Source organism: Artibeus jamaicensis, unplaced genomic scaffold (assembly GCF_021234435.1).
Source record: "Artibeus jamaicensis isolate MK-2021 breed Jamaican fruit bat unplaced genomic scaffold, CSHL_Jam_final scaffold_3307, whole genome shotgun sequence".
NCBI lineage: Eukaryota > Metazoa > Chordata > Mammalia > Chiroptera > Phyllostomidae > Artibeus > Artibeus jamaicensis.
Window position 1 is genome coordinate 3,381,590 of NW_026522040.1, and position 26,709 is coordinate 3,408,298.

General features: G+C 42.5%; 1 protein-coding gene across 1 annotated transcript in view; it reads right to left on the reverse strand.

Annotated features, from left to right (window-relative positions):
• EXOC4 (exocyst complex component 4) overlaps positions 1-26,709 on the reverse strand; it is a 678,192-nt gene that overhangs the window by 558,279 nt on the left and 93,204 nt on the right. Inside the window, exon 7 of the mRNA XM_037165795.2 lies at positions 17,781-17,955. Coding sequence (XP_037021690.2) covers positions 17,781-17,955 — 175 coding nt within the window. The remainder of the gene's footprint in view (positions 1-17,780; positions 17,956-26,709) is intronic.

Genomic DNA, 26,709 nt, shown 5'->3' on the forward strand with positions numbered 1-26,709 from the left:
ATGTGCCTTTGAAGAAAACCCTGACCCCATACACACCAGTCCACTCTGTCAAATTTACTTGCTGTCAATAAGGGACCCCACTGACCCTACTAGTGCTGCATTCCAAACAGAGGGCAGGAATTCTGTAAAATCAGGGGGGTGGGGCCAGGTCAACTCAGGGCAATGAAGTTCCTCTTTACCCTATGTCAATCAGCAGAGCCTCTCAAATGTGCCTGGGAGTAGAAAAACAAGAGAGGCTATTACTTTCTGATCACAGCAGGTGAACAGATCATCAGCAAGAGCCCAGAATCAGAGAAGAAAGAAATGAAAAAGCCTACCAGTCTATTTTCCCACTGATACACATTCGATTCTGTCAGGATCAAATGCCCAGTGAAATTCAACTCCATTTTCCTATGGGACTGTTCTATGATGCAATAGTTCTCACCGTAGGAATATTCCCTTGCATTCAGTTTATATTCTGCATTTAATTTCTTCCTGCTGTGCTTCCCTGTACTATTGTGGAAAGCAAATTATTCCTTAATTTCATATTTGAATTTTTGAAAATTACTGTAAGGCGTGAATCCATTGTTTCCAAATTTAACACTTGCTTTGAATTTCCAATCCAAAGCACATGACCTACATTATCAAGTATTATTTTGCGCTCCCTTCCCCAGTATGGCAGGCACTGCCCTATTTGTTGATCCCTTGATAAAAACACAGTTGACCGATGACAATTTTAAAAATAATAGAACCAAAAACTCATCAGATTCATACGGAACCACAAAAGACACCAAACAGCAAAAGCAATCCTGAGAAAAAATAATGAGGCCGGAGATATCACTCTACTTGACTTCAAATTATACTATAGATCAATGATACTCCAAACAGCATGGCGCTGGCAGAAAAACAAAAACACAGACCAATGGAACAGAATGCAGAGCCACACATAAAACCACATGTAGCTCTGACCAGTGAGGAGGCTCGGGCAACCAGTTGAGATTTCTCTCTTACATCAATGTTTCTCTCCGTCTCTCCCTACCTTTCCCTTTCTCTAAAAATAAATATTTCTTAAAAAAAACACATGTACACAGGCAAGTAATTTTTGACAAAGGAGTCAAAAAATACCATGGAGAAAGCCCTGGCTGGTGTAGCTCTGTGTATTGAGCACGGGCCGTCAAACCACACAATCGTGGTTCGATTCCCAGTCAGGGCACATGCCTGGGTTGCAGGCCAGTTCCCAGCAGGGGACTCACGAGAGGCAACCACACATTGATATTTCTCTCCTTCTCTCCTTCCCTTCCTCTCTAAAGATAAATAGATAAAATCTTTTTAAAAATACCATGGGGGAAAGAAAGCCTCTTCAATAAATGGTGCTGGGAGAATTGGAAAGCCAAGTGCAAAAGAATGAAACTAGACTACAGTGTACACTCAAGTACAAAAATTAATTTGAAATAGATCCAAGACCTAAATATAAGATCTGAAACAATAAATTACATAGAAGACAGGACTAAAATTATGGACTTAGAGAAGATTTTACGAATTTGACCCTAAAGGCAAGGGGAGTAAAGGCAAAAATAAATGAATGGGACTGCATCAAACTAAAAGGCTTCTGCACAGCAAAAGAAGCCGTCAACAACACAAAAAGGCAACCAACCAAATGGGAGAAGATATCTGCAAATCACAGCTCTGACAAGGGGTCAATACCCAAAATGCAGAAAGAACTCATATGACTTAACACCAGACGATTCAATTAACAAATGAGCAGAGGACCTGAACAGACACTTCTCCCAAGAAGATATACAAACAGCCAACAGACATATGAAAAGATACTCAGCTTCAGAAGCTATGAGGGAAATGCAAATGAAAACCACAGTGAGATACCACCTCACACTTGTTACCATGTCTACCTCAACAAGACAGGTCATAACTAGTATTAGAGAGGTTGTAGAGAAGAAGGACCCCCTCATCCACTGATGGTGGGAATGTAAACTGGTACAGCCACTATGGAAAACAGTATGGAAGTTCCTAAAAAAATTAAAAATAGTTACCATATGACTCACCAACCCCTCCTCTAGGTATCCACCTAAAAACTTTGAAGACATTTATTTGCAAAGACATATGCACCCCCATGTTCACTGCAGCATTAGCCACAGTGGCCGAGACATGGAGACAGCGACCTTCGGTAGAGAAGTGTATAAAGCCAATATGGTCCATATATACAGTGGAGTACTCCTCAGCCGTAAGAAAGGATGAAATACCGCTATTTACAACAACAGGGACAGACCTGGACAAAATCATGCTAAGTGAAACAAGTCAGTCAGAAGAAGCTAAGAACCATATGCTTTCACTCACATGTAGGGTATGAAACTGAAACTCACAGTCACGGACAACAGTCGGGCAGCGACTGTTGGGTGGTGGGCACACAGATCACATATCATAGAAATGTACACTGGAAAGTTATAGAATCTTATGAACCAACATCACCCCAATAACTTCAACAGTAAGAAAGGAAAAGAAAAAACAAGCAAACAGAAACATAGTTCACAATAAGTATTTGCATAATTGCTTTGGAGCCCCTTTCCAAATAGCTGCAGTCTGTAAAAATGCTTGAGTGGCCCCCTCAAGGGCTCTTTCCTGGACCAGCACCAACTGCTGAGCCGTCATAACTCTCCAGAGTGGTTACTTCCTCAATACCACCTATCTTTGAAAAGGTTAACATCTCTTTGCTTTCCATGCTCATTCCTAAACAGGCCAGCTTTTCCAAAAAGCACCCACGCTTGCCTCATATGAAGTCCTTAATCACTACAGATGCTCTGCTTGGGGCTCCCACCGTCTGTCTGTCATTCCGGGCACAAGTGTCCAACCCTCAGGCGACACCCCAGATGCCGCCTCAGCAGAGCTGGGGAGATAGCGACGATCGGCCCCAGCTCCATGATGAGATGCTGTTTTGTGCAGCACAGCCAAAAATAGCGCTGTCCTTTCTCGCTGCCATATCACGCTGCTCGCATTGCTAACACATAGCTAATGTGCTGTCATTTATCACCCCCGTGAGGCTGGCTACCGCATGCTGAGTGTTCGTCATCTGCTGTGTGTTCACTTGGCGGCAGCCCTTATCTCTCTTAGATGGAATCGATTCTAAAGTGGTGAATTTCACTGTCGTTGTTCACTTTAGATTCTCAAAATCCCTCAAAACTTGTGGGTACTTAATCAGAAAGGGTTCATGCCACTCAGAACTGTGGCACAACTTTTTGGCAACACCGACAAATACTTTTGGAAAGCCCAGAATTACACACACAAAAAAGGTACACCTTTGAATGCTATATAATTTGCTATACGACCCTGTGAAGGACAAACAAAATTTGAGCTATTTTGAAGATAATTCCCAAGGAGAAGCACCCATCACCTTTTTCCAACACTCGATTGTATTAAATGCATAGTTTGAAAGCAAACATTTATTTTGTCCAATCTTCTACAACTAGGCAAGAGTATATATTACATGTGGGTAAATATGATGCTATAGATCTCTGAATAATACATTTTCTTAAGATCCTTCGAGTCAGCAAGAACCTTTTTAAGAATACAGACAATTTTTGTGGCATTCTCTGGAGTTCTGATGGATGTAAGAATGAACAAACAGGAGAGGATATCAGGAGACTTCTGGCGCCCACCCTCACCGACCAGTCCTCAGTGCAGACACAAGTAGGGCTGGCTAATACAGAAGTTAAGAGAGAAGTAAGTATCCAATCATCTCAAGGCCAAGGCCTGTTCCGCAGGGCTGGCCCAGTCCACTTCCTGTCCTGCTCGCTCTGCTGCTTCACTTCCTGTCAGGCTCACAGCCAGACTTGCCAGTGCAGGCCAGTTTCCTCCTCAGGCTGTCTGTCCAAATCCCCTACGAGCCACAGGCTTCTGAAAGCTACCAGCCTTGACCTGAACAGCATTTGGGTCCTGCTGTTCAGGTCCTGCTGCTCATCCCACACAGGATATAAAAATTCAGAAGCAAACAAAGACAGGCAACATGTTTTGCCTGTTGTGGCTTCACTGCAAGAAACTCCAATCTCTAGGGACAGTATACGACGCTCCCCGTAGCACCAACGGACAGCTGATGGAGCTGAAGCACTACGTAAGGACAACAGTCCTCCCCTCCTTACTCTCACGACTTCCGAGCCAGCCGACTGGTACAGCTTCAGCTATTATCCCCAGAGAGAGACACCATCCCCAAATTTCTGTCTCCTGTCCTATCCTCTCTCCTAGCCTCTCTACCTGCTTATAACACAACTTGACAAGGGTATTCCTCCAATACCTCAAGTTTAAGGGGCACAAAGCATTGTCTGCCTGAGCCTCATTCCCAACCAGCCAGGCTCAAACCTTCACTCACACCTACGCCTTTCCATTTCTTAGTCAATGTTAAAAGGTTTCAAAAATTCACTCTTCTTCAAAAGTCTCTGCCCTCTTCCTTTTCACTGTCCCTACCCTAGTCTAGCTGCTCCCTCTTGAACTGATTGAACTTGACTTATAGTTACTTCTCCATCCACTTCCTTCTCCACCAATTCATTCTATATACTGCTGCCAGATAAATCCTAACATATTACTTTCACCACTTTACTCCTCTATCAAAAAACACAATAACTACCATTGTGTGTGAAGCAGTCATGCCCCCAAGACTCAAATTAAACCTGGCTAAGCCTCTACGCCCAAGTTATAGAACATTAATAAATAGCAAATCATAGCATGAGGAAGCAATCCACAAAAGCCAGGATGTGAGAAGTTCTATGGAACAAATGATCTGGTTTCTTCAGTAAATAAATTTCAAGGGGTTAAAAAAAGAGAGAGAGAGAGATGGAGGGAAACTTATAGATTAAAAGAATCTTCAGAAACTTTCTAATCAAAGTACAATATTTAAACTTTATTTGTATCCTATTCACAAAATGTAAAAAATATACAATTACAACATTTGAGACCACCGGAAATGTTAACACTGACTGGATATCTGATAATAAGAAAATTATGTTTTTAGGTATGGTTGTGTTTTTAAAGAGTCCTTATCTTTGAGAGACTCCTATTGGAATAAAGATGAAACAATATAATCACTAGAATGGTTTTTAAAATAAGGGAAAGGGAAAGTGATAGGGCTAGAAACGAAACAACATGGCCATAAATCCCTAATCCCTGAAACCGGTGAAGCTGGATGGTGAGCACATGGGCTCCGGTATGCACGTCTCTGTGCTCCTGAACATGTGTGACATTTTCTACAATAAAAACAAAGAAAAGTAACAGCCCACTGCTAGCAGGGGGGAGTCCAAACTTCTCAAACTCTTACTCAAAGATCTCCCTGTCACCAAAAATTATTCAACCTCATTTGGGGGTTACCCACTTGCTAAGAAAACAAACCAACCAAAAAGCCTCCACTCTCTCAGCTTCATCTCATACTATTCACATGATGTACCCAATGATGACCGTGTAAAAACGTGCCAAGCTCTGCTCTGCCCCCTCACTCAGGTCCCCTAACCCACTGACGCGTCCTTCTGTGCTCTTCCCTGGCACTGTGTTCATACTGAACATTTTTCCACGGGACCTGGAACTGCTCTACATTGTTCTTGGCTTGTATCTTTGTCTTAATGCCCTCAACGCTAAAATAATTTCTTAAATTAGTTTTATATGAAGATGTTAAAAAAGAAAGAACTATGGTTTCCCCTCCATTAAAAAACATAAATTAATATACATTTAGAAAACTCATACAAGTAATAAATAGTGGTGGGAAAAGCAACATAAGAAATCCCCCTTTCTTAGTAACCAAATAACCATAAACATTCTCATATAATTGTTTCCGGTCAAAAAAAAAATCTTGGATAAAATAATGTGTTTGTCAATGTTCTCAATTATTGAAGTCAAAAATAGAAATTACCTATGTGTCTGTCTTTGGGCTACTCCGCTAAATAAAGTTGGCCAAAATCTGTATGTGGGGATCAGTTATACCAGAGTCATTTAGCTTATCTTTTCCTTCTAAAGTAAGTATATCAAAGTATTTTCCCATCTATGGCATTTCAACTTGATAAATCATGTGCTATATATCACAGAAACAGAAACTCTCTGAAACGTGCTATAGTGGCATATTTTCTCAACTAAATTTATCTTTTTATAGATTTCTCATAGCCTTTAAGACTGCCTTTAATACTCTTGGTTTGAGTATGACCAAATCTGTAACAGTTGCTAATTCTAGCTCTTCACCAGACTACGCATTAGAATCAGATGGAATCCTAGTGAAGGAAGCATCTCTAGACACACAGGTAATTCTGACTGTACACCCCATTTCAGGACAACAGAGATGACAGATTGCAGATCAACCATGACTAGTATAACCAGAATCCAGAAGACACTGTGAACCAGATTACACATGCATTTAAGACAGAGTCGACTGTGGCATTCATTAGGTCAAGGGCACTGTCTCAGACGCCTGCCACCTGTCAACCATGGCAACTGGGTCCTGCACGACACCGCAGAGCGTCACAGAAAATTCTCCTTTCATGATCTCTTTCATTAGCAGAACTCGCTCAAATAATGGAGATCTTACAGGCTAAGATAAAAAGAAATATTATAACATCAAGTTCTACATCACCTTTCACCTCAAAAGGTTTAAGGTCATGAACATAAAATATTAATATCCTGCTATTTAACTTCCACTCAATTTTTACATTAAGCTTCGCATACTCAGATGATGGAACACGCATCAGTAATGTCCCTCGTTTTTATATTCCCACCTTTAGTCCAGAACAAAGATATAAGCAATGAGACAGAGGACACAGTCACTAGAATGCAGTCCTCGCTAGAGTGACGAGTAGGAACAGAGGCACACCCTGAAAAGAACAGTGACCACCAGAGCTTCTCTGTGCCCCCTGCTGACAACCATTTCATACAAGCAACACATACAAGAGGAAACTAAACCACCCCTAGAAAATTGGAAGGAGGAGAGAAGGGAGAAAGAGAAGGAAAAAAGGAAAGGAGGCAGGGAGGAGAAGGAAAGCCAACGACCACTGGTGTAACTGTGACTCCCCAAATATTCAGAACATTCAGACGATCTAATCTGAACCACTGCAATAACACAAATGAAATAACTTCCATTTCCATTAAACCAATGGAAATTAAACCAATTTTAATTGCAAAGGCTTAAACCAATTTTAGTGCCTTTATCAAAATCTTTTGTATTTTAGAACTAGAAAAGCGAAATCTCTATTCAGTGACTCCTATTCTTTTAACCTTGAAATCCTCAGTCTCCGTCATCTGAAAACACGCACACACGTATCGGTGCGAACAAACTGCTAAACATACAAACAATGCAACACTCAGTGAGATGCCTGCAGAGACATGTTCCTCAACACCAAGCCCTCGTTTTTAAAATATGTGAACTAAAATCATCCCAACTAAATGGAGCAACTGAAAGAATATCACAGATTTTCTGAAATGTCAAGATGCCACAGTATAACCCAACGTCAGGGTGTAAACCACTGACTTAAAAATACAGAAAGAGAGCTAGAGCAAGCTGAATTCTACATTTGACTCTTTGGTGATAAAAACATGATTTAAAATCATTATCTCAATGTCTCCATCTCCAATGTGGGGCTAATACGATAAGATAAAAACAAAAGGTCAGAGGGATTAGCAAGACATGGAAATCGTTTTAGTGTTTGCACCTAAAGTGACAAGTAAACAAAGTATAATTACTGTAAGAATTTTCATAAACTCACTTGAACAAAGCAATTCCATGAAAGATCTAAGTGCATTTTGAATGGTCTTTATTTAATATGATCAAACTGATAAAATTTGCTAAACCATGGTAATCATTTAAATGTTCTCTAAACAGGCAATAATAAAACGTTAACCTCTACCCGAGGACAAAAGCCCAACAATAATACTTTCGCACCAGTGTCTGAGTCTGGGGGAATTCTCCCATAGAAGCAGACCTACAAATTCCGCCACTTCGTGGTCAAGACAGTTGCCAATTCTCTGCCACGCCTCCCACTGAAGGGACTCTTTCCTTGTGCTTGAATCCTGGCTGCCCTTTGACCCACAGCATGTGACCCAGGGGAGAGCACGTAATGCCCAAGGCTGGGCCTTCAGAGACCCCAGCCTTCACCTCCATCCTCTAGAATGTCTCCCTGCTGGAAGCCAGCTATGACGTAAGAAGCCCAGCTACCCTGAGCCGCCACACTGCGAGGTCCTATGGAGAGAGAGAAACCATGTGGGGAAGCCTCTGTGGACCTTCCAAGCCAGCTCAGTCTTTAGGTGAAGCAGCTGCCGAGTGACCGACCTCAGCTGATGCCACGTGAAACAAGCACCACCCAGCTGAGCGCTGGCTGAATTCCTCACCCACAGAACTGAGAGCAAATAAAAGGAATGCTACCTTAAGCCACCAGGCTACTGAGTAACGTGATAAGCGGCAGCAGACAATCAAACCAAAAGAACTATCACTAAATTCTAGGCACGGTCCCATATTACCTCCACAATCAGAATAGGTTTAAAATTTTTTTAACATATTTTCCAATCCAGGAAAATATAATTACTGTCGCTCTAAAATCTTCTCAGGTAGTCAAAAGCAATGTCAGCAAAGCAATGTCAAGTGCTTTTTAGTATCACTAAAATCATAGAACGATACTCTCTACCTTACATTCTTTCTCCTCTTACCACTAATCACCGCCACTGACCATGGCTGCTTGGTTCCTGACAAGCCCGCTGCTCTGGCCCAGGCGCATCAAACCTCAGTAAGCACACAGCCTTCAGCAGGACACTTAATCGCCAGAAAGAGTCTGAGGGGCACCTGGCTTCTAATGGTCCATCCTCTAAAATCTCAAAGAAGTATCGGAGGTGGTGAGCTGAAAGGAAGACCTGCCATTTCTACCACTGGGTCCTCTACTCCAGGATCTAATCAGGCCCAAGCAGACGCTTCCTGGGTAAGCAGGAGTTTACGGAGAGCAGACCTTCCACCGGATCTACCTGTCCCGGGATACCCACCGCCACGCTGCTATTCTGTTTGGCCCAGTGTGTGAAGATGTCCACGACGCTCTCCTCAAGTTTCAATGGGCCTCAGACGCCCGGGCACTCTGACTTCTGCGTTCGCTGTGTCCGCACTGGGAGACGGAGGTGCGCCTGCCCAGCAGTTCCTGCGTTCAGCATAAGTAGTGAACATGAAACCACCCCAGCAGGGTCGTGGTGCTCCAGAGGCCGAGTCCAATTTAGAGGGAGATTTCTACTCCGGCTTTAAATGTGAACTCTGCACTGGGCAGCGTGCTGTCCATTGGCAAGGCAGAACACAAACTATAGGGGCAGGCACATTGCTGGAGACTCAGTGGCCTGGCTGACAACATGATGTTGATATGCCACCCAGAAGAGAAGCTGTCAAAAAACTGTGAAGGCTAAGTAACGAAGACTCTTTCTGTAACCTCTCAAGTTCTCTAGCCTGAAATACGGGAGAAAAGCTAGTTTCACTCAATGGTGTGGAATCCTCAGCAAAAAAAAAAAAAAAATACCAAATGAAACAAAACCTAAGAAGATCCCAGTTTCGGAGCTGGATTCAAAACAAATTGTGTCTGTCTCCCGGAAAAACGCCCTCCAGGTCAGGGGTCAGTGCCAGTAAGATCTGTGTCTTCTCTTACCTGACAGCACACGTTCTCTCTGCATGAGGTTAACTTCAGCACTACTGACACATTGATGGGCGGTTAGCAAAGCAAAAATGATTTTACCTCCTGTCTCTGTTCATCTCCAGGAAACGTGGAGGGACCCGCCCTGGGAACCACCGTCATGGTTAACAGTGTAACGAGAGGCCTGCCTCCACCCACCGAGCCCTGCTCCGCACACCAAGGCGTTATGCGCATGCAGGCCAATGATGCCTAAGTGGGCAGTTTTGCTTAGAAAAGAGATATGGGACAAAAGATTTTTTTTCCAAATCACAAAACGTGAAAGATGAGCTTGCTCCAGTGATGCTGCTACTGCCCATTTCGCTGATTCCTACAATCAGTGGAACATTCTGTTTCTAGCGAACCTCTGTCTCGGACACTTGCAAACGTGCAGCCAACAGGACAACGGGCACATCACCACACAGGCGGCATTTGGGAAGGTGCTGCTGCTGCTCAGAGGGGCAAAAACATGCACTTCCATCCTCACAGTTCCAATGGAGAGTGGGAAACTGCATAGGAAGCACTGCGGCGCGGTTGCCGGGCTCACACCAGGAGAGCCCTCTGACACCCTGTCACTGCGCATGACGGCCTGGTCCCCTCTCCAGACTGTCTCCAGACGTGCACGTGTGGTGACAGGTGAGTCTTCTGATGGCAGGATGGATTCTGCTCGACAGGGAAAAAGCCCACGTTCCAGTGGAGAAAAACTGCCATCGTCTTCACAGGAACAAAAAATGATTGTCTTTTTCAAGATTCAGTAAACAAAAGAACATTTCAATTTCTCAGGAAGAAATATTTTCCATTCAAAGCAGCACTGAAATCTAAACTCTCGACACTCGTGACCCCATTAATCACACAGGCCCACCCCCTTCATCCAGGCTGGTACCTGCTGTGCGGCTGGTGTCGGGTACTCTTCTCGGGGACCATTCTCCAGGAGTCTCACCAGCAAGTACAAGAAACCCGAATTGCCCTGAGCAGAAAACTCTACATGGGAACTGAAACCAAAAATATTCTTTTCTAAGCCCTCCACGATGGTGCACGTGCTCCTGTGTTGCTCCTCACGCAAAATGGTGACACCCAAGTTGGTGGGAAAACACGCACTACTTTCTCACCATCTTTTGCTTGTCTTTATTCCCTAGTACCTAGCCCGACGTTGGCCCCACACTTGAACACAGAGCTATCATTAAAACATCTGTCTTACTGGAAATCAGGCCGACGAGGTGACTACATGGTTTTACAGATTTTCTAACAGACTCCCCCAAAAGGTTTACAAATCCTTGTCTCTTTTGTTTTCCTTCATTACGCCCCACAAAAGCCTGTCTTTGTCACTTTGCTAAAGACAATACCTCAACTAACACAGTCCACAGGCTCTCTACGAACCTACAGAATAGTTTCCCTGCCTCACCCCCAGCCTCCCCACCTGCTCAGTCCTTTTCACTCCTACCACATCAGTCACCCCGTCTCATCACACCCCAGCAAACTCCCGAAAGGCGCTGTACACCTCACACCAAGGCCCCCAACTTCAGCATGCACATGTGTCACCTAAAAGGTTCATTACAACACAGACTGCATGTCCCACCCCGACCCTGAGGTTCTGATTTGCTAAGTCTGAGGTAGGAATAAAATTTTGTACTTTTAATACGTTCCCAGGCCACACTGATCCTGCAGGCCTAGGAAACATATTTTGAGAACCAGTGACTCAAAGCCATGGTACCCAATTATAGGATCCTAAACCAACATATCAGAATCACCTTAGGAGCTAAAAGAACAAAAACAAAACACACAGAAACCCATCTGTAGATAAATCTAACATATACCCAGGTTCAAAAACCCTTAGTCTAAAGATACGTCACAAACGAACCTCTTCGATGACACCAGCCCTTCCGCAGCCTCCACCCAGCGCCACCTCTCCAAACTCACCTTCCATCCACAGACTCCCAGCTACTGAGGCACCCTTCTTCTTCCTAAGGACCCCCGGAGGGCCTTAAACACTCATTCCTTTGTGCCACTACTGCTCCACACTCAGCGACGCCAGTTCATGCACGTGTCTGTGTTGCTGCATATCCAATTTATGATGGGTGTGTGGCCCCCTGCTACTCAGTAATCTGCAGCTTGAAAGAATTCGGGAAATACAGAGGCCTAAACACAACTTGCAAGTTATGAAATAATTTCTACTCTATAACTGAAAATATTTAGCTGGATCTCTCGTTCAAAAAGGCTTTATTCTCAAATCTGCGCATCAGTCATAAAGATGAGTGGAAAAAAGAGTTAAGAACCAATCAACCCTAGATTAAGTCAGGTCATGATTAAGGTCATCCTTCTAAAACAGATTTGGGAAAAGACACGAGAGCAGAAAAGTAGGTAGGAAAGACGGGGAGGAAATGAAGTCGAGAAAGAACACTGCCATACCCTGACCTCAAACCAATTAAACGCCATTCACGAAATGAAATGTTATTTCTAAGTTAGACCTCTCACCTCGTATTATTAGCTAAGTTTCAGTTTTATGCTCTTTATCTGTCACGTAGCTTGTGCCAATGGTATATGCACGCACTAACTGAAATAGCAACAGTACTGCCAAGCATGTGATTTGGGCGCCGTAAGGTACTAGGAAAAAGAGCTCACAGCGGACGCCTCTTTAGTGCTGTAAAGGATCTTGGGGGTGAAGGGGGTGGGGAACAGAAACAGTGACTGCCAACGAGCGCGAGGTTTCTTTTTAGGGTAATGAAAATGCTCTAAAACCCTATATCATGGCCATGGCTGCAGAACCCCATAAACGCACTAAACAACACTGAATCTGTACTTTGAAACAGGTGAATCTTATGGCATGTAAATTATATCTCAATAAAGCTGTTTAAATACACAAATGAATAACTCGTTCCATAATATGAAGATACAATCTCCGAATCACTGTATAAAACCACATGTGTGAAAAATATAACTCACTTAATAAGCAAGAAACATATTTTTAATCATATTAACATTTCAAATTGATGTCTGATAGAACTTAAAGTTCCTCAGTTTATTATAAATCTTGTTAATATGACATAATGGGTTTTATTTTCCAAAATGTAGGAATCATATACATTTGACAAGTCCAAAGTAAGTGAAATATAGTATCTTACTTTCTCCATAACCATAATGAATTCTTTGCAATATTATTATAAATAGGATCCTATAAAATTAGAACATTTTAAATTTAGAACATTAGTCTTAGTCCAATATCTGATCATAAAAACTTATTCATAAAGTATTTTGTAACCTTATGAGAACTGGACTAGTCTACAAGATACTATGTATTCAGGTTTTAAATGCCATTAAGTACTATGATACAAATAATTCCATTTAATATTATATATTCTATCAGTGTCCAATATTATATATTCTAATAGCATCAATGTTTCCATTATACAAATTATTGCTATTAGTATTTCATAGTAGATCTCTTTCCACTTGCATATTTTTAATCTATCTATAATTTATATATATTTTTAATTTTTTATTTATTTTTTTTAATTTTACTTAGTTATTTTTTAAGTGCAGTTTTTTGTCTATTTTTCCCATCCCAGCCTCCCCCACCCCTTGCTCCCCACCTCCCTCCCATTTCCACCCCCCTTAGTTCTCGTCCCTGTGTCCTTCCTATTTATTCCTCCAAATCCCTCCCCCTTTTTCCCCTTAACTTCCCTTCCCTCTCCCCTCTGGTCACTATCCCCTTGTTCTCTATTTCCGTGTCTTTGTTTTTTTTTTTCTGCTTGCTTGTTTGCTTTGTTGTTTAGCTTCCTGTTAAAGGTGAGATCATATGGTATTAAGATTTTATTTATTTATCTTTAGAGGGGAAGGGGAGGAGAGAGGAAGAGAAACATCAATGTATGGTTGCCTCTCATGGGTCCTCTGCTGGGAACTGGCCTGCAACCCAGGCATGTGCCCTGACTGGGAATCAAACAGCGATCTTTTGGTCACAGGCCCATGCTCAATCCACTGAGCTACACCAGCCAGGGCTATAATTTATATTCAAAGTGTATCTCTCAAGCCCAAAAGTGAGGAACTTGTATTAAAAAATGGGGATATATTCTTCAAAATGCCACTGTTAAAAAGCTAAAGAAAGGCTATGAAAATGTTTAAGTTTAAATTAAACTAAAAAGACATAAAAAGTAAACACATTATCTAACCCTAGACTGGATTCTCTTTGGGAGTGGTGGAAAAAAACTGAAATAAACCTGTCATATTCAACTATTGTTAATATTGTTACTTTATTAATTGCTTTGTATATGTACATACACACACAAAATTTTTTCTCTGCAGTTTGACTGTTAGGTTCTCAAATCTGTCTGTATTCTAGTTTTATCAATTGACCCAGTAACGCCCTGCTAGGCAGTTTTTTTTTTTTATTGGATTCATTTCGGTGACATTGGTTAATAAAATTATCTACCATATGATGCCATGTATAATGTGCACCCATGTTTTTGTGTGCATCATACACAGGATTATTATACCCACAGTAATCATTATACCCATGTAGAATACACATCCTTGATTTTCCCTCAGAAATTTGGGCAACAAAGTGAGCATAATACACGGCAAAATATGGTAGGTTTCTGGTGTATGATTCTGTAATATCGCTATATCAGTTGTATATTGTATTGTGTGATCCCCACCCTAAGTCACTTTTTCCCCTTTAACCTCTTCTACCTCCCTCCACCCCCCTTTCCCTCTGGCAACACCAAACCGTGGTCTGTGTCTATAGGTTCTGTGGTTTTTTCTGTTTGTTTGTTTGTTCTGCTTAATCCCTTAACCTTTTCTGCCCAACCCCCTCCCCCCTCCCCTCTGACAGCTGTCAGTCTGTTCCATGAATCCATGCCTCTGTTTCTGTTTTATTCCCCAGGGTATTTTTTCATTAAATTCCGAATATAAGTGAGATCATATGGTATTTGTCTTTCTCTGACTGGCTTATTTCGTGTAGCATCATGTTCTCCAGGTCCGTCCATGCTGTTTCACTTATTTATTCATTTATTCTTTATTCTTCTCCTCCTGCTTTCTTTTGGATGAATCAAATATATATTCACTATTCAATTTGATCCCCTTTACTAACTTTTTACCTATACATCTATTTTACTGTTTTAGCTCTGCCCTAGGGCCTAAAATATGCATTCAAAACTTAACAAAACTTACTTTAACCCGCATACCTCTTCGTATACAGACACGCCTCATTTTATTATGCTTCACTCTATTTTGCTTCACAGATGTTAAGGGCTGTTTTGTTTTTGTTCTTCTTTTAACAAACTGAAGGCAAAACCCTCCACCAGCAGAAAGACGAGGACCCGCGGTCCCGCGGTGCTTGCTGACCTGCGCGGGCCTGGAACTGCGCCTGCGCATCTCCACGGTGCGCCTGCAGGACGTGCGAGGTCCAGCAGTACAGTTCCCTGACCAGACTCCCCGCCTCTGTGCGATTACAGCCGTGTGCGTTTTACGTCTGTTATTAAAACCAATATATCTTATTTTGTCTTTACACAGTAAGTAATGAGGAAAGTGTAAGTAAGTGTGACCCACACTTCTGGGCCCCTTTATATTTTCCTACACATGGTCACCATCAGGCATAATTTTCCTTTCACTTGAAAAACTGTCCATTATAACATTTCCCGAAGTCCAGGTCTAATGGTGACAAATTATTTCAGCTTTAGTCCATCTGAAAACGTCTCTATTTTACCTTCATGTCAAAGAATATCTATAACATTTCAGGCTGACAATTTTTATATTTCCCAGCACTTTCAAGATGACATCCATTGATTTGACTTCTCATGAGAAGTTAGTGAAGAATTCTATCTCTGGCAATGTCTTTTTCCCCTCTGGCTGTCAGATTTTTTTCTTTGTTTTTCAGCAACCTGATGATGTGCCTATGTTTTCTGGGTGTTAATAGTGCTTCAGTTTGGATGAGCTCCTTAGATCTGTGGGTTTACATTTTTTAACAAATTTAGACATTTTTGGTCATTGTCTCTTCCATAATTTTCTGCCTCAATCTCCCCCCTTTCCTTTTCTACCTGCAACTACATAAATGGTAGACTGCACGAGACTGTCCCAGAGAATATTATGTATGACATTGTTCATTTTTCTTCTCAATCCATTTTTTTTTCCTGTGCTTCAGTATAAGTGATTTCGACTGATTTAACTTCGAGTCTCTGATCCTTTCTTCTACAGCATGCCATCCACTACTCAATCTATCTGATAAACTTTTCATTTCAGGAATTAATTTCCAACTTTTTGAAACCCCAATCATCAGTCACATTTTTCTGCTTTTTCTCAAGTATAACAATTGGATGCTGGACGTTACAGATGCTTCACTATTGAGGACCTGGACCATAGTGTCTCACTTTACAGTGAGTTTTGTTCTGGAAGGCAGTTGATATACAAGTAGGTTGGACTGACACTGTGGAGACCTGGTTTGGGCTCTGTCATATGAGATCTAGAGGAACCCTTACTCTGGCTAAAACGGCCTGGTTCCCAAGACATAACCTGTCCGAGGTCACACTGAAAAGCACAGGATGTTCACAAGCTTTCCCCATACTGAGTGGGCCAACTCCAACATTCCCAAGCATCTGGCAACTTCCAGAACCTCCACTCTCCTTACAGTCCCTCCGTAGCTGTTTACTGCCCAGCCTTGGGTGTGCGAGGCCTCATGTTTGAACAAAGGCTGGAGGGGACTCACCTCAGATTTCTGGGACTCTCGTGTCATTCCCTCTTCTTCAGTGCCCTACCCCACAAATTCCAGCTGCCTCCACACCCCTGAACTCTGCCCTCTGCCCTTGCTGATTAAAGTGAGGCTACTGCAGTCTGGGCAGACGTCACCGTGCCACAGACAGAAAAGCATCCCGAAGGAGAAGCTGGGAGGCGGCGGTGCTCACCAACAGGCCCCCTCCTCTCAACAGACTGTGCAGACGACCCGATACCCCCGCTCTTAGAGCTGCTGACAGTGGAAGGTAGGTTCAGCACGGCCTGAAAATGAAGTCCCTAATTCTAACTATTTTTGAAATAGCTTTAAAATCTATTATCACATTTCATCCTTAACATGAGCATGTAACATGAAGGCACATATTATTTCCATATGACAGATTAGCAAACCATATGTAAAATGTTAAACCAGCTCCTAAACAATAAAGGTATTTTATTCAATACCCAAATGTTCACGAGGACCTACCACAGGCATGCAGTAATTGACAGAGTGGCAAAAAGAACTCAGGGAACACAGCTGCAACCACATTTCTTCCTACTGAACCGTCAAGAAAGTGCACAGACTTAACCCCCAAAGAAGTCTAATGAATGAGCAACCAAGAATTAATCATTCAATCCACCAGGAATGTGTCTATACTGTCAAAAATAGCTACAACTTTCCATCATGATTTATTTATTGCTGCAAGAGTCCTATTTGCCATGCAAGTAATTCCATTCCTACAGTTACATTTTTCAATTCCCTACATATACTTAATTTTTTTTTCGTATTAGTAGGTACTGTTTAACCAACACATTTCTTTTTAGCTATGTCAAATTTGTTCCAGCTGACTCTTAATTGTATTTCTAATTTTCGTCTGGCCAAATCGAATATGTTTTCCTGGCACATGCAGAGGAAATATAATAAAATTCCTAAATACCGTCTCTGCAGCATCATTTCTCCAATCTCAACCAGATCCATCAAAATGATTCATTTATCCTTACAGATTTTCTCATCTCAAAATAAGCTCCTGACCTGTCATTCACCCCAATATATGCAGGAGCTGACTGTAGGAAAATGGTCATTCAGTGAAGCTACCTATATGTTTATAAAATAGTGTTTAAACCATGTTAATATTGATTGCCTTGCTACAGGACTAATTCCAGGGGAGTAAAGTATCCTGCAACCGAACGCCAAACACTGCACATCCTTGACTGCTTGGCACTGAGCATCTCCTGCTAATTTTAAAGTCTGGGAAAGAAGTTTGTTAAAAGTCCTTCAGAAGATGATAGGAGTTCATGAGATCGGAGCATCACCTTTAAGCAGGAACATGACCTTCTCACTGTTTATGAGGAAGGGGTATTTCAGGTTGCAGAGTTCTGTGCTACTGTTCTACCCTGTGACTCTGCGTGAAGATGGAAGACTTCTTAAAAGGACCTCACCTGCAGGACATCTTGGATCTTCACCCACACGTCTGCCATGTCGTACAGCTTGACGTCTTCCTGCTGCGCCGGTGGTGTCCCGACGGTGTCCTGCAGGTACCCCAGGACCACTGAGTGTGCAGCAGCTACAGCATTAAACTTCTCAAACAGGAACTCCAGCAGTTCTAGAAGTAACCTAGCCAAGAAAGCAAGTAAGTAAACGACAGTAACACATATACCCAAAGGTGATTTACGTACACTGGCCTGCAAGAAAACCACCAAACTACAGAGACAACGCAAACAGCACAGTAGATTCCAACGGGTCTGATTTCAAACAGCTGGAGGATCTGAGATCCTTCTGAAAACTTATCTAAGCCTCAGTTTCCTCTATGCAAAATAGAAATGATGTAAGAATTTAAAAACCAACTGTAAAGTCCCTAAACCAGCAGTAAGCAGCTCAATAAACATTCGTTTCCTTTTTAACATGTTTTAGTGATTATAGTACTACTGCTCTGTATTCTTTTAAGCAGTTTCTCCAAGGAATTTGGGCAATTTTTCAGACAGTTCGGATGTTAGACAGAACATGCTATTTCCTAGCAATAAATTAGGTACTTTGTTAAGGATACTGATCCTTTCAGTCATGGGAAGCTGTGCTTACTACCGTTCAAATGCATGGTGTAAAGTGCCTGAAAAAAAAGTATACACCTGCCAAGCAGTCTGACTATCACCACAGGGAGCAGCTTAGTCATCCGCATTATCTCATTTCTCATGGTGAGAAATGCTGGACACATATTATTGCATACATTTTATAACTCAAGGACACACCATGAGGTTGCAAGGCAGCTGGGCCTAGAGCAGCTGGTTCCCATGTCAGTGCCTTGACCTGCACTCTCTCTAATTCTAGACTGCAGGTGCCCATGCAGAGGTGGGGCGGGGCTCCGCGGCGGGACAGCACAGGAACCCCTCCCCCAGGACCACGGCTTCACAGATCGCCCAGGCTCTGAATCCTCTTTCCTCCTCTGAACTTGAAGAGCATTTCCCTCCCATTTTTGCAGAACTTAACCACACGTGGCTCTCGTGTGTAACAATAAATGTGGGTCACGTGGTTAGATCTAGACATTTTACCTCCCTTCTCCACTGTGAGTTTTTCAGCATGGGCACTGCTTTACACATCTCCATGGCTTGCAGCACTGAGAACAGTGGTCAGCAAGTTTTGCTGAATGAAGTTAATGTGTGTGCCATGAACAAGCACAGAAAATGTTGAATGTGACTTTCATGGTATATTGTGTGGCTCTCAACTCCTGGTTCCTAAACAGATTTATGAACCAACCCAGACAGGAGAAAAGGAGAGGGAAAGAGCTTGTTATCAACGTCAGTTAACAAGATCTTGTTTCCGTAAGTACGAGGTTATGACTACAATCTCATCAAAACATACAGCACTCATCTATTCCTCTGGCTTCTTTACTGCCCAATTACTATAATTAATGGGCCAACGTGACAGCCAATAACTGTCCTATGATAAAACCCTAATATCTATTTGGCATTTTAATTTAGAGGAGACAGAATCGATAAAAATTTATGTAGTACTCCCAACCCAGAATATACATAAACCAGAATTTACACATTGTACTTGTACATGAAAGCCATCCTACCTTTTGAATGGTAATTTTTAAAAAATCTTTTAAAGGTCAATTCACACTTATAGGCACATATACCTAAAACAATACTTTCTCACGTGTTACTGGAGAACTGCTCAAATACGAGCCAAGAAAGGGACAAAGTACAGGAAGATGCATTTAACATAACGGCCAAAACAGTTAATGAAGGGCAAGAAATTAATCTGTATAAAGCTGGTATCTGGCATCACACAGAGTAAATGCTTGATTAAGTGATGGCCCCACTTTTCAAATAAAGATTTATGCTGAGTATATAAGCCTGTGGTTCCCAAATATCAATCTACAGACCATGTATTTTTCAGTGATGCATAGGAAAACTAAGAAAAATAGGACCATAGATTGCCTTTTCACGAAGGTAAATATACTTAATTTGATATTTTTTGTACTCTCCTGACAGGAAGATCTGTTATGCTCTCTCATCATGGCAGTTAGAATGCCAAATGTCTCTACTTGACAAAATTTAAACTTAATAACCTAGGTTATAGTCCAACATTCTCTGAAACCATATTGATCGTGACATTTGGAAGCCTGAGGTACCCTGGTGTCCAACTTCCCAATGGCAGGAAATCTTCAGTACGAGCCTGTGAGCCAACAGTGAAGCAGGAGACACTGGGAGAGCAGTGGCTGCTGCCTGATCACCTCCCAGGCCACCAGGTTCATAACTGCACAGCCCGGCTGCCACTCAAGAACAAGACCAAGTCAGCAACCAGGGCCCATGCTCTGTTTAGAAAAGAGACCTGGCAGGGAACTGAGGTTCAGATGAGACCCATGTGTCTGCTGGCATCACAGAAGGAGTGAGCCCTTGATACAATGCAGGCACTCTGCCAGCTTCTGTCACTGGTGCAGGATCCAGGCCAAGCTAGACCCATCGTCTACAGTGTGACCATCGTAGCCCAGGAAAGACAGTGCAGGGAAGAAGAAAGGGAGGAGACACGGGGCAGATGCAGTGAGATTCCACGTGCACGTCTGCCGACGCTGAAACGCCCGCCTGTTTCCCAGGGACGGAGCCCACGTCACCCCCCCAACACACACACACGGCCACGGCAATGTCAACAAAACCCTCGGCTCCGACCTCAAAATTAGCAACTTCTGTGCTCCAAATGATATTCATTAAGAAAGTAAAACGGCAACCCGGAAAAGGGGAGAAAATATCTGCAAATCACGTATCTGATGAAGGATCTGCATTTAGAACATCTAAAGAATCCTTACAACTTGTAATAAAAAGATAACCAAATTTAAAACTGGACAGAGCATGTGTATATGCCTTCTCCAAAGAAAAGATCTTAATGAGCAATAAGCAAACAAAAAGATGTCCAACATCAGCCATCAGAAATACGCAAATCGAAACCACGAGACACCACTCCAACATGCCAGGCTGGCTATACTCAGACAGACAGACGATACAAAGTGTCCGTGGGCATGCAGAGAAATTGGAGCTCTCACATGGTGCCACAGCTTTGGGGATAGACAATGGTGCCGCAGCTTTGGGGAACACTGTGGCATCCCCTCACACCATCCGACACAGAATTACTATACAGACCCAGCAATTTCATTTATACGTAATACTCAAGAGCAATGAAAACATACACGTGTACAAAAACTTGCATACAAATGTGCACAGCAACATTATTCATAAGGGTAAAATACTAAAATAATAGTGAAACCATAAAGTAGAAACAATCCCAATTTCCATCAACTAAGTAATCGGCAGACAAAATGTAGTATATTTATACAATGGAATATGTCGATAGAAGGGAATGATGTACTGATGCATGCAACATGGATGAACCTTGGAAAACTCATAGAAAATTATATATTGTACAATTATACTTGTATAAAATATCCAGAATAGACAAATGTATACAGACAGAAAATCTATCGGTGGTGACTTGGGTGGGTGGGAACTGACTGCTGAACCAGACGGGGTTGGTTTTGGGTGGAGAGACACACAGAGCCAGACTGTGGCGACACCTGCACAGTCCTGTGAATAAACTGAAAGCCACCGAATTGCACACTTGTGGTGGGTGAACTATACCTCGACATACGTCCAAAACGTTCAGCTGTGGCTCTGAGTGAGGTCAGTGAAGGCCCGACACCTCCCTGCGATGAAAGCACACAGAGCAGCGAAAAGAGGAGTCTGTCTGCTTCCTCACAAAGGGAAGCACGAGGAGACCTGATTCCCTCAGACCCCACTGCCAGGAGGACAAGAGCATTTCATTTCTCTTTTGGTTCACTTGTTTACTCTGTGTGTTTCCTTCTAGTAGGAATAATCTGCAAGAAACAAAAGATTCACATTCTTTCCTTGGTGCTGATCATTCCTAACCTTTTAATTATGAAAAAACAACCTCAACTTCTCCAAGTGTTCCATTTGTAAAATCAAAGTATTAATGAATACCTATTCTAGGAGCCTCTCAGGACTGCCAGAAGGATCAAATTAGCACCTGCAGAGAAGTAGCCAAGGAAATGATACACCAGTGAAGAGAGGGGAGTCTGGATCCGCAGCCTGACCAACTCTGAAGAAGATGGTTGGTTACCTTTTCAGAGCGAGAGGGAGAAAGAAATATATGAAATGTAGAAATTTGGAAGGAGCGATGTTGGTTTAGATCTGGATACGTTCCATTTAAAGTGCCATGTACTTAGGTCCTTGAATAGGCAAGTCTACAGCTCAGTAGAAAAACTGATACCGGAAATTTAAAAAGTGCGACATATTTGAGACAATGAGATCACACAGGGATAAAGCACAGAGTAGGAAAAAAGGAAAGGAAGCTCCAGAGCCAGCGCTGCCTCAAACAGCAGCACTGAAAAGGTGGTTACAAAGACCTCCATCCAAGATTGCTCTATCCAGCAAAGTTTTCATTTAGAATGGAAGGGCAGATGAAGTGCTTCTCAGATAGGATCAAATTTAAGGAGTTCATCATCACCAAGCTTCTATTATATGAAATGTTAAAGGGACTTATGTAAGAAAAAGAAGATAAAAAAGATGAACAGTGAAAGGACAGCAAACACACTTATTAACAACCACACCTAAAACAAAAGCAAATTAAGAGGACAGCTAGATCAGGAGTGAACCATAGAAATGAAGATCATGTGGAGGGTTAGCAACAAGGGAATGGGAGAAGGAGAAGGTACAGAAAATAAGTAGCATAGATGATAGGTAGAAAATAGATAGGGGCAGGGTAAGAATAATAGGGGAAATATAGACTCTAAAGAACTTGAGACACGTGGTCATAAACTGAAGGGGGAAATGATGGGGAGGGGGTGTGCAGGGTGGAGGGGAATGAAGGGGGGAAATAGAACAACTGTAACAGCATAATCAATAAAATATATTTAAAAGAAACAAAAAAAAGTAGCGAGTGTGGAGGAAGCCAGGAAAGGAAATTTTAGAAGACAAAGGAAAGGAGTATTAGGAGAGTCAAAGGCTACCTCAAAGTCGGGAGAGCCAGAGGTTTTCGACTCCTGTCTCCCAGTGACCCAGTGACCCAGTGACCCAGTGACCCAGTGACCCAGTGACCCAGTGACCATGATGAGAAGGGTTTCGAAGGAGCACGGGAAGCTGCACGCAGCAGAGGGTAAGTGAACAGCTGGTAACAGAAAGAAACCGAAGTCAATCACACACTTTTCGGCCAATATACGCACTCTTTAATAAAGAAAAAGAGAAAGTAGGAAGACTTTCCCCTGATGCATCAAAGAAGAATAGAGATTAGGAATCTCTCACATAAACTGAACATAAATCTGCACTTGTCGGGCTCAATTTAAAGCTACCAGGAATACGCTAAAATACGTTGTTAATATTCATATACATTCTTCAACCGCTCACACAACGCCAGATTGAGATAACAAGGGTTTACTTTTAGCTGCAGACACACCAGATGAACGAAACACACAAGCCCCAGGAAAATCATGCCCCACACCACTCCCACCCCAGAATATTAAATAAATAAAAGGAGAAATAAACCATCACAAGGCAGTTACCACAGCTGCTTAAATCCGGTCAGGGTTTTCACCACTGATCCAAAAGACAATAGAACAGGCAGAATCATTAAAGTACTAGACGGTTCCTTAAACTGAATTGAGTAAGAGAAATCCCCATATGGGAATAAGCCTAAGAACCTTAGAGATTAGAATTTCAATTCATTGCAATCTCTACACATCAGATGAAAATAACGCACTCACACACACACAAGGGTTATTTGGAGAGTCAGAAGATGGTATGCTATAATACACAATCCAACACCACAGGTATCGGAAGGAAATGTTGATCCGCAGACAACAAAGCGTTTTATCAATGGCAGTATGAAGAACCGTCCGGAACCTACTACACTTGACACCAGGTCTCTGAAGAAGAGTCATGTGACTTTCAATATGCAATGGGGCATTTCCAGATCTCAGCTGGCTCACACACAAATTTCCAAATCACAAATTGACTGTATTAAATGCAAAAGCAAATTCAAAGTAACAGTAAATTGCTATTACGTACCTTTAACAGTTACCACCTGGAGAACATCCTAAGAAAGAGATCCAAAAGCGACTCCAGATGTTTCCACAGTCTGGCTGCATCTCTGTCCTTCCCTTGGCTTGGTCAGTCCTGCTCATACTCCGTAAGACACACCAGTATCATTCCAATATAACTCCTCCTCCTTTAATTAAATTAGCTGGAGTTCAGTTTCTGTCACTTATAAATTTTTTAAAAGAGGCCTAATTCCCAGAATAAGAGCCAATGGCTTTGCCTCTCCAAAACAAAAACAGATGACAACGGACTGTAAAAAGAGACAAAATAGTGACGGGCATGGACTCTGGGCGGGGAAGTGAGGAGAGGGTGCCTGGTTTACGCTTCCTTGTAACCACACCTTCACCCTGACACGTGACCGAAGGCCAGAATGGAAATGGCAGGCAGTCGGGTTTGTGGGTACCCACACGGGGAGCAGAAGAACGAGCAATGTAGGGCGGCGGTGTCAGGAGGGATCTAGGGTAAGAGATACCAGCCTGGGGCCTTCTGCAAGGGGCTGGCAGCTAAAGTTGTCACAATGGAAGAGATCCATAAAATAGTAAGGCTGAAGTGACAAGCAAGAGAAGGAGGATGATGACGATGTCAACGACTGTGATGAGGATGACAACAGAGACCCCGTCTCTCCTGATCACTCACTCCTGGAGACACTGCTCTGCTCTCCTCCCACCTCTCCGTCGCCCAGGCTCAGGAGCCCCTTCCTGAGATGCTGTGAACTCTCCTCAACCCGCGTGCTCTCTCTGGGTGAGCACACTGACCACTACGTCCTCCTCGGCTATCCACCTGCTAATAACTCCCCAACACCTCCTGGCCAGACCGCTCCCCTGAGCTACAGATTTCAAACTTGCCATGTTTCGATGGAGCTCATCACCCTCCTCCCCAAACCTACTTCCCCACATTCCTGAAGTCAGTGAATGGGACCCCCCGTGCCCCAGTGAATCATCCCCACCTCCCGCCAATCCAATCAATCACCAGCTTCTTTCATTTTCACCTCTCCACTGTCTCTCAAATGGGACGTCAGCACTCCACGGTCACGTTACTTTGCTAGTTCAGATTGTATCACCTCTACCCTGCATGATTCAAATGGCCATCCAGATAGTCTCCTTTCCTCCAGCCCCTGCCCCGCCCCTTCTCCACAGTAAACTTGTCAAGAGTAAGAACTGTGTCTGACTTATTGCTGTATTCCAGTATCTTTCACAATACCCAGACCCCAGGACGCAACAAATGAGTATTTGTGGAATGAAAGAATGGGGGGAAAATGAGATCCAGTAGATGGGAGAGGTAGACACTTGCTTACAGATAATAAATGATGAGGAAATGAGTTTACAGATGATAACATCCTGGTTTTAGAAGATCACAGTAAGAAATGTTGTGCACAAACTCTCAAAAATATAACCTATCAACCTAAACATGAGAGCCGAAAGAAGTAGGGTCGCAAGCTGAAAGATACACGCATTCAGAGCTAACTGTAAAAATACTATCGTAAAACATATTTGTGTAAAAACAAACAAACAAACAAACAAACAAAAAAGTGTCAAGATGAAGAAAGTATGTGTTCTTTAAACCCAATTACCTGAAAAATGTTAAAATCAGCCTTCCTGGTGATATAAATAAAATGTTAGTCACGCTCCCAGATCGTCTACGAACCTGCTACCTGCCGCTGTACCCACGTGTCTCATCTTCAAGTGTCACCGTAGAAAACGGCCAAGAGGTAAGAGGAAGAAAATGTTAAGGAACCATCACAACTGCATAAGAAAAGAAATGTCTGTGATATAAAGCTACACCATCCACCTGTGAGAAATGTTTAATTTTTAAGGTGAGACATGACTACCTGGATCTAAATTTAATATCCACGACACCCTGAACTAGTCATGTGGCTGGAAAACCCATGTCTGCAGCCGAGACGCTGCCTTCCTTGGTCACGAAGCAAAGGCACACACAGGGTTGAGAAAGCCGGCTCTGCTCTACTGATCACGTGCTGAGACCTTCATATCGGGGTCTGCGCGTTCCCACTGACAGACAAAGGCAATCACCACCGAGCATTGGTTTCCTGTGCTCTGAACAATGGGAAAACTCCGACCTTGGAGCTTAGGGTTTGCGTGAAAAGTAAAAGAACTTGATCATCAATTACTTCATAGCAAAATGGCCTCAGTTTTACATGCCTGAATCTCACATACACATTTTCCTACTGGCTTAGCCAGTATTCTCCATTCCAAACAGGACACAGATCCCATTTAATCTTCAAAGTTATCTAATAGGTACTTTTAAGGGTTAGAAATAAGTCTCACCATTTATTAATAATAATCTTCATGAAAAAAGAAGTTACTCTTTGAGGAGTGCTGACTAATTCTCCATCTGCACTATGAAAAGAACAGGAAAAAACCATTAGCAATGCTGTACAGGATGAAACGCAGTGAAAATGAAAAGAGCACCAAACTGGGCCCTGGCTCCAGTCACTTCCTTCCTGTGTCCCTTCTCTACGTGCCAAGTCCGACTCTCGTGTTCAGCTTCTGAATTCTGGAGGGATGACTTCAAAGGAAGGTCTCATTCCAACATGCAGTAAATTAATGACTACGATTAGAGAAGAAACCCAGGCCCCCTTTCTTTTCCTAAAAGTTTTAGTGTCATTCATTCATAAGCCTTTCCCAGGATAATCTCTCCAATAAAAAGTGTTGGAAAAACTGGTCAGCCACGTGCAAAACATTGAAACTGGATCGTTATTCCTACACCATACATGAAAAGCAACTCAAAAGGAATGAAAAACTTGACT